This window comes from Eurytemora carolleeae, unplaced genomic scaffold (genome assembly GCF_000591075.1).
Source record: "Eurytemora carolleeae unplaced genomic scaffold, Eaff_2.0 scaffold1088, whole genome shotgun sequence".
In the NCBI taxonomy this organism is placed as follows: domain Eukaryota; kingdom Metazoa; phylum Arthropoda; class Copepoda; order Calanoida; family Temoridae; genus Eurytemora; species Eurytemora carolleeae.
Genome location: NW_019397117.1, coordinates 92,683 through 101,372, shown reverse-complemented (window position 1 = coordinate 101,372; position 8,690 = coordinate 92,683). Strand labels below are relative to the sequence as shown.

General features: G+C 30.6%; 1 protein-coding gene across 2 annotated transcripts in view; it reads right to left on the bottom strand.

The window, feature by feature from the left end:
- Positions 1 to 56: 56 nt before the first annotated feature.
- Positions 57 to 8,690, bottom strand: part of LOC111712050 (sialin) — a 16,963-nt gene continuing 8,329 nt past the window's right edge. The window contains exons 12-19 of one of the 2 annotated variants that reach the window (XM_023486558.1): positions 6,582 to 6,640; positions 5,384 to 5,619; positions 4,950 to 5,052; positions 4,365 to 4,436; positions 4,067 to 4,145; positions 2,205 to 2,287; positions 595 to 658; positions 57 to 253 (exon numbers count right to left, since the gene is read on the bottom strand). In XM_023486558.1, the coding sequence (XP_023342326.1) occupies positions 138 to 253; positions 595 to 658; positions 2,205 to 2,287; positions 4,067 to 4,145; positions 4,365 to 4,436; positions 4,950 to 5,052; positions 5,384 to 5,619; positions 6,582 to 6,640 (812 nt within the window). In that variant the 3' untranslated portion in view covers positions 57 to 137. The remainder of the gene's footprint in view (positions 254 to 594; positions 659 to 2,204; positions 2,288 to 4,066; positions 4,146 to 4,364; positions 4,437 to 4,949; positions 5,053 to 5,383; positions 5,620 to 6,581; positions 6,641 to 8,690) is intronic. The other variant, XM_023486559.1, reaches the window with a different exon arrangement.

The window sequence follows — 8,690 nt, the reverse complement described above, 5'->3', positions numbered from 1 at the left end:
TATATATATATATATATATATGAGCAAAGAGCGCAAAGAGCTTTATTATGTAGAAATCAGTTTATTTTTTTATTTTTAAACAAAAAGTAGATTAAAAGATTTATTTTCTTTGTTAAATTAGAGTTTATGTTATTTGATTACGCGACTGCAGTCTCTTCCTGGGCATCTTGCTTTGCATCCGTCTCCGTCCTGGTGTTATGGTAATTCCAGGGTTGAGCTTCAGCTTTTATCAACCAAACATAGAAACAGTTCCCTATTGCATAAAGTATATAGAGGGGGAGGGGGGGCTATAGGGGCTCAGCCCCCTCCCCACTGGATCAGTAAATCTATGGTCTTAAGGGGGTTTCAGGCCCCAACTGCTGAGCCCCCATGGAAAGAAAAAAAATCCGCACTGAAGGCATTGGTTTAAGAACAATGAAGATTAGAAACTATTTAGATGGAAAGTATAGAAAATACTTCATATTAGGAGATTATTTGTGTATAAATGGAAATAATTCTCAAATCAATTATTAACAGAAATGGCAGCGAAAGTAGAATCCGAGGACAATAATAAAAGAATATACTGATAAATATTTCTTATATAGAATGAGTTACCTATAAAGTATATTATTCCTGCACACCAGAACACAGTGGTCCAAGCCTTCCAGGTATAGCCATCCTTTAGGTAAATAATTTTAACAATATATTTACAATATGTTAACATAACACAGTGGTCCAAGCAAATAATATTAACAATATATTAACATAACACAGTGGTCCAAGCAAATAATACCAACAATATATTAACATAACACAGTGGTCCAGGCAAATAATATTAACAATATATTAACATAATACAGTGGTCCAAGCAAATAATATTAACAATATAATAATATAACACAGTGGTCCAAACAAATACTATTTCCAATATGTTAACATAACACAGTGGTCCAAACAAATACTGTTTACAATTTGTTAACATAACACAGTGGTCCAAGCAAATACTATTTACAATATGTTAACATAATACAGTGGTCCAAGCAAATAATATTAACAATATATTAACATAACACAGTGGTCCAAGCAAATACTGTTTACAATATGTTAACATAACACAGTGGTCCAAGAAAATTATATTAACAATATATTAACATAATACAGTGGTCCAAGCAAATGATATTAACAATATAATAACATAACACAGTGGTCCAAGCAAATACTATTTACAATATGTTTACATAACACAGTGGTCCAAGCAAATAATATTTACAATATATTAACATAACACAGTGGTCCAAGCAAATAATATTAACAATATATTAACATAACACAGTGGTCCAAGCAAATAATATTTAACGAAATACAGTGGTCCAAGCAAGGAAAATTTACAATATATAAACGAAATACATTGATAAATAATTCATTTAATCAGAAACAGCTTGGGCCGTTGTGAAATGAGCATTGTCATATTTGCATGGAAGGTATCTTGAAATTAAGCTTACAGTCCCTTTAAACGTGACATATTGTGTCATCATATATTATCATAACATATAATATACATATATATATATGTGTATATATTCAAATATACAAATATATATATATATGAGCGAAGAGCTTTATTATATTAATACATGGTTACCCACAAAAGATTAGACTTCAGAAACGATTGTATGAAATTTGTTTATTCGGTTTTCTAGTATTCAGCACTCCTGTATGCCAAGTCCATTAGCGCCTGATCCGATCAGTGTTCAGTCATGTGTTTGTTGTCTATTCTGAACAAATAGAAATTGTATGGCGGTAACATCTATGTTAATATCTATCTTATTATCCAATCAGATATGAATCCTCCAATTGGCGCTTTAAGTAAATGGAAATATTTACTTCTACTGAAACTATTGTGTCAGGGTTACTTGTATAGGTCAAAGCTGGTTTTTTTCTATGATGAATCATCTCGTATACCATCAAAATACTCAATTGAATGCAGAAACCAAAAATCAAGCTTCAAGTCCTCATATTTTAGAGTTTTGAGACTTCCTAATAGTATCATACTTTGTGGGTAACCATGTATATATTAATGTTTATCCTTTAACCTGTAAATTGATCACTAATGTTTATCCTTTAACCTGTAAAATGATCCCTAATGTTTATCCTTTAACCTGTAAAATGATCCCTAATGTGTTTCCTTTAACCTGTAAAATGATCCCTAATGTTTATCCTTTAACCTGTAAAATGATCCCGACCACCATAGGTGCTAGAGACCCTACAGCACCTCCAGACATAGTATTGGTTACACCCAACAAGGTTCCTAAATAAAAACTGATTAAAAAATAATGATAAAAAAATTGCAGGCTGCGTCCAGCCTGTTATTTGTCTATAAGTAGAGACGAGTCTCTTTATGAAAAAAGTCTTGCACCATGATAATTAAAGGTATAGAGAGTAAAAAACAAGCTATGTCAAATAATGATTCATGGGATTGAATTAATTATTATTTATCATATTTAATTTTAAAATTATGAGTGTAATAATGTCCTGGCTAATGCATTTTTTAAAAGTTTTGACACTTTCCCTGCACATTATTAAGTTATAAAAGCTTTTTTTATCCACTTTCTGTTGGTAAAATATGCTGTTTGAAAAGTTTTAAAATGTAGCAATGCTCGAAAAAATGTAAAAAAAAACAAGTTTCCGGTTCGAATGTCGTTTTCCTCTTGGATATTTTAGATTCAATCACATTTATGTAGGACAAAATACAATAGCCCCCGGACATTATCTCACGCCCGGGTGGATTCTCACGTCACACCGGCTAGAGGTTTTCTAGGGGTTAAATATCTAACCCGTTGATTTCGTTGATCTACACCACTAGTAAAATAAACTAAAGTTAACCTGCATAGTTAGGAGTTAGATCTACACCACTAGTAAAATAAACTATTATAAAGCTAACCTGCATAGTTAGGAGTTAGATCTACACCACTAGTAAAATAAACTAAAGTTAACCTGCATCAAATAGGTTGTCAAGTACAAGGCAACACAGAATGCGTACACTTTCAGTACAGCTGTTTAAACGTCATAAGTGTCAACTCAAATTTTCTGTCTGACAAAACTATAAATAAAAGTGATATTTTTATACTAAAATGCTTATCTTTTAGTGAAATTAGTGCAATTTTATATGTTCTTTATTTCTGTTTTTACACTTTTTCATTTAACGTTCTATAGACTAAATAACAGGGTTGAAACTGATTTTGTACATAACCCTTTAACATTGTAATTCGAAAGTATAACGTTAAAACGTATTTCAGAAATGTTTAATGATATCTTTGGAGAAGTACTCTGGAAAGGTCTAACCGAGGATAAACCCCCAGATCCAGGGGAAATACAGGCAAAAAGAAACGGTAATTTTCTATTGAAATGTCGTCTTCTAAGGATATTAAATTTTTTTTCTCAAATGTCGTATTTTACTATTTTTGGGAACATGTAAGAAATATATAAAAAAATTTTCAAAAGCGCTTTATTTATGAAATTATTGGAAAGTCTATGTAGATATTATAAACAGGGTGTCCCAAACAAAAATTTAGAGTAGGGGTATTGGGTACTGCAGAGGCAACAATTTTTATTAAATGTTCACAATCATGCTAACATTAGAAATCTTGATATTTCAGTTATTTCCAGGCATTCTTTTTATGTTACAATCACTTCTTTAATTATGGAGCATGAGCCGAAAAATCGATTTCCCAGATTTTTCAAATTTTGATTTTTTACATATATTCATTTTTTCATAAATAACCAAAAAATTCACAAATTTACGTACATTTTATGTAAGTTATATGTTGCAGCCAAAATGTTGGATCTGCAAAGTGTTTTGTGACATAACATGTATATTATATTTAAATTTCGCATCTATTGTACTTGACAACCTATTTGACCTGCATAGTTAGGAGTTAGATCTACACCACTAGTAAAATAAACTAAAGTTAACCTGCATAGTTAGGAGTTAGATCTACACCGCTAGTAAAATATATGTACTAAAGTTAACCTGCATAGTTAGGAGTTAGATCAACACCGCTAGTAAAATATATGTACTAAAGTTAACCTGCATAGTTAGGAGTTAGATCAACACCGCTTGCAAAATGTCCAGATGAAATCGCACCATTGAAGAAAAACATTACAATCTATACAAGAAGAAAAACTGATGAAATTAGATAAAAGTAATTTTATGGACATTATGATTCATCATATTATCTGGATAAAATAAACAAAACTACAATATAAAAATGATGATACGAAAAATTAAATAATAGATAATTTCAATATCAAGAATGAAGATAACCAATAAGTAATAAAAGGGATCGATTAGATATAATCCAGGTTTTTACTAGATAATTCTCTACCTGTAGTGTTATTACTGTGGCTACACTACACCCTGAGTATGGCATTAAAACTATAAGCAGACTTGGTAGCACCTGAGAGAATAAATGTTAAAATATAAATAAAATAGGAATATGAAAAATTTATATCATTTCAAACCGACTTTTCAGAGCACTGGTGCTGATTAAAGGGAGTGTAAGCATAATTTCAAGTGACCCTCCATGCAAAATGGCAATGTCTGATTCACAACGGTACCCTTGAAACCTTTAACTGATCAGTAATGTGGAAGATATTGGCGTTCTCTAGGTTTAAAAGTGTTTAAGTCTGATAATTTTATTTTGTTTTCCTGCAGTAAAAATGCGCTAGTTACTTTTGTACAGAAATGATAATTTAAAATGATATAATTAATACTTGATCAGACAAACTCTTAAGGGTACCGTTGTGAATTGGGCATTACAATCTTAGCATGGAGGGTCACTGGAGACTCAGCAAAAAAAACCTTTTAAAAATGTTGGAAAAAAGGATTTTTTAAAGAGCGGCGGGGAGAAAAAATATTTTTTAGAAAATATACACCCCAAATAAATACCAGAAAAAGAATTGATGGAAACCTGTGAGACAGTGTTGAATATTTTCCTTCCAGAAAGAAGAGTTAAATATCTAGATTTGATTAAGTAACCACTGAACCTGGCAAACAGTACTCCACCAAAGTACCTAGAAATAAAGTACATTTAGAACATAAATTCAATTAAAGGGACTGTAAGCGTAATTTCAAGTAAGACTCTGAGCAAATATGGCAATGCTAGATTCACAGCCGAACCCTTCAAGTTATATCTTATCAAAAAAGATTTTGTTGTTTTTCACGGTTTAACAGTGCTTAATTCTGATATTTCTTGTTTTCCTGTACTATAAGTGCGCATAATTGATTCATAATTGATCAGACAAAGCTTTGAAGGGTATTGTTGTGAATCGGGCATCTTTAAATGGAGGGTCACTTAAAATATCGCTTACAGTCCCTTTAAGATTGATTAAATATTTCTTGTACCTCGCAATCATTGGTAAACCTGATATCAGTCCGTTAGTTTTTATATCCACACCCAGCACGTACTTAAATATTAAATATTTATTGTACCTCGCAATCATTGGTAAACCTGATATCAGTCCGTTAGTTTTTATATCCACACCCAGCACGTACTTAAATATTAAATATTTATTGTACCTCGCAATCATTGGTAAACCTGATATCAGTCCGTTAGTTTTTATATCCACACCCAGCACGTACTTAAATATTAAATATAATATATTTTACGGAACTATTTTGTACTGTATCAATCATAGTCACTTCAGAGCAAATTTCCTTATAGAAGTGCAATAAAGTAACAATCGTTTATATTGAATTAGATTTATAAAATAGCACAATGCTAAATAACTATTTATAACACTGTTATTTTGGTTCGCAGTGTTATAAAGGTTTTGGAAGCAAGGTACAAACTTTAATCTAAAAAGGCGAGAACCTTTGAGATGTAGAGAAAATTTAAATCCAAAAACTTTATAGCACGTCATGCCAAAATAATAGTGTTATAGGTAATTTTATGAAACGTTTGTGTACTTACCTTATTTCAATGGCCATTTCTAGATCAAATAAGCTTTGAAACAAAGCAGAAGTCAAAATATAAAGTTAATTTCAATTGAAGAACAATATTTTGGAAATATCCTAAATTTTTTGGAGAAAATCCGAGAACCAATCAAAACTTTATAGCCCTCGTGCTATAATGTACAGCTAATATAATTTTATAGCACGATGATTAGTTTATAGCACGTTCATTATGAAATTCACGATGAAGTGAGGAAGAAGGATAAAGTACACTATAGTTTCATAAAAAGTTTGATTGGTTCCTGAATTTTTCCCAAAAATAATTCAGAAAATTTCTAGAATTTATTTTCAATTTAAAATAAAATTTGTGTTTACTTTAATTATATTTTTTCTGGTTTGTTAAAAGTTTCTTATACATAGAAATAACCAAGGCATTGTCAAGTACACTAACATTTCAAGTTTCAAGCTTATTAAGATTTTAGTTTTTTTCTTAGCTATAAACATTTCTTGAATTTTCGTTACTGTTTTTATTTGATCATTGGATCAATCTGAATAAATTATGATTGCTATTATTACTCAGCTACAGTTAAAAGTTTAATTATCTAAAATGAGTTAAAAATCTCGCGGATTTAAAAAAAGCATAAAATACCTTTAAATAAGTCGGACCATAGGAAGAAATAGTAATTATCCCCCAGGTATTGCAGCAATCTAAAGCAGTTTAATCACTAAGCACTTTTTAACATANTTTTTAAAAAATTCTTGGATACATTGGGTTAAGTCTGTCAATTGTTTAGGAATTTTGAAATGACGATACCATTTTGAAATTCATTTAACTTGGTATTGAACATATTTGACAATGTTTTTTCGAATTTTTAGTTTTTTGATGATTAAATATTTAGAAATAGGTGACATTTCTAAACTGCCAAAATATTTTTTTTAATGTTATGGAATTGAGTTTGAATAAAAAAATTTACTTTAACCTCTCCAGGATGGAGCTGAAGAAAGGTGTTAAAATGACGCGATTTTTCACCTTTTTCTGAATATTTCACCATCAAAAAAACAAAACTTCTAAAAAATTCTGTCAAATATTGTCAATACAAAGTTAAATGATTTCTAAAATGGTTGGTATCACATTCCAAAATTCAGATTGGGCTGGTTTCCAACTCACTTATATTTTTTGTAGCCTTAGACATCTACATTTTTAAAAATTAAAGGACTTGCTTTTAGCTTTACACTTTAAGAAGTAATTGGAAAAATTTGGATCACTGTAAATACTATTTTAATTCATACTCAGATAGTAAAATAAATCTGAGTATTAAAACGAACCTGACTATTTATAGAAATTTGGATAAATTTTCAAAAATTACTTTGTTATTTTTTGAAGATATTCACCGAACAATTACCTAAATTAAAATGCACTTTAAAAAAGGACTGTACACGAAAAATGAACGATACGTATAAAACAATATCTGATGGCAGTGCTGTATCGTTGTCACGTGATACATTCGGAAATCACGTGACCAGTATACTGCACTTTTATTGGCTGAAGTTCTGGTGACGTAATACGAACTATACGGACTATATTAATTATATTATCAATTATCTATTAAAAATGCAAAATTAAAAAAGGCGCAAACCTGAGATTCTCAGGCTCCTGTGGGATATCGTCGTTTTCAGATTGGTTGCGTATTTGTTGAATATGAATATATTGAATTTTTGTATAAATTTGACACAGTTTTACATCAATTTCTCGAGACAGGAACATCAGATAGATGTCTAATAGGTATCGTTCAACTCCTGAGATTCTCAGGTTTCAGCCTGTACCCCCTTTTAATTTTTCCTGTAAATTCTCTTTAAAGCAGGGTTTTCAATTTATCTCAAAAACATCGAAAACATATTTTTTTCTGGTAATTCAATCAGTAAACATCAATAATCTATGGATAAGTAGGAAGACATAAAAAAGGATAAAAGATAACTAATAAAACAGTAATGTACTGGGTGTACACTTTGCACTAGGGTAAAACATGAAGGGGGTTGAAACAGTTTTTTTTTTGATGCATTCTATGGTACATAGTAGTACATGGGTGATTTGGCCCAAAATGAGCATTTTTTTGAAAAGTTGATCAGAGCAATGCAAGTTGTTTCGTTTTTTTTTGACAAAACCTGTGATGGAGGTCAATGACCTCCGATCCCAAATTTCTATGTGATCCGGTTAAATGGCCACGATTGGAGACTGTATGCAAAATTTTAGCCATTTATCTTAATTTTTAGAACCAAATACAGCCTGTACAAAATTTGGTCTCACCAAAAATCCAAATTTTTCCCTTGAACTACTTGCACCTTAGTTTATCAAGTTAGCAAATATTTTAAATGCATTTCAATACTAAGGGTTGACATCACTACTAGAACCTATGCAGATTGCAGTATGCACCTTTTGATTTTTTCACTTTAACTTTTTCGTGTGTCACCCTAATGTACACTGCTGCACACTATTAACAGTGTATACTGTACATACTGTACATACACAATATTGAGATTTAACAAAACAAAATGGCGTTAAATGTCAAAATCTAAAAAAATAACACCATTGAAAACAGACTGAAATGTAATGAAGGTTTATAAATTTGTTTCCATATTTTTGGACACCCAGTATATTAAAAAACATATTTATTTTTTGGACACCCTACATAAATGTAAATATATTGTTTGCCCTGGGTGAATGTATATATGTTTTTTGGCCCTAGGATGGAAATAAAAT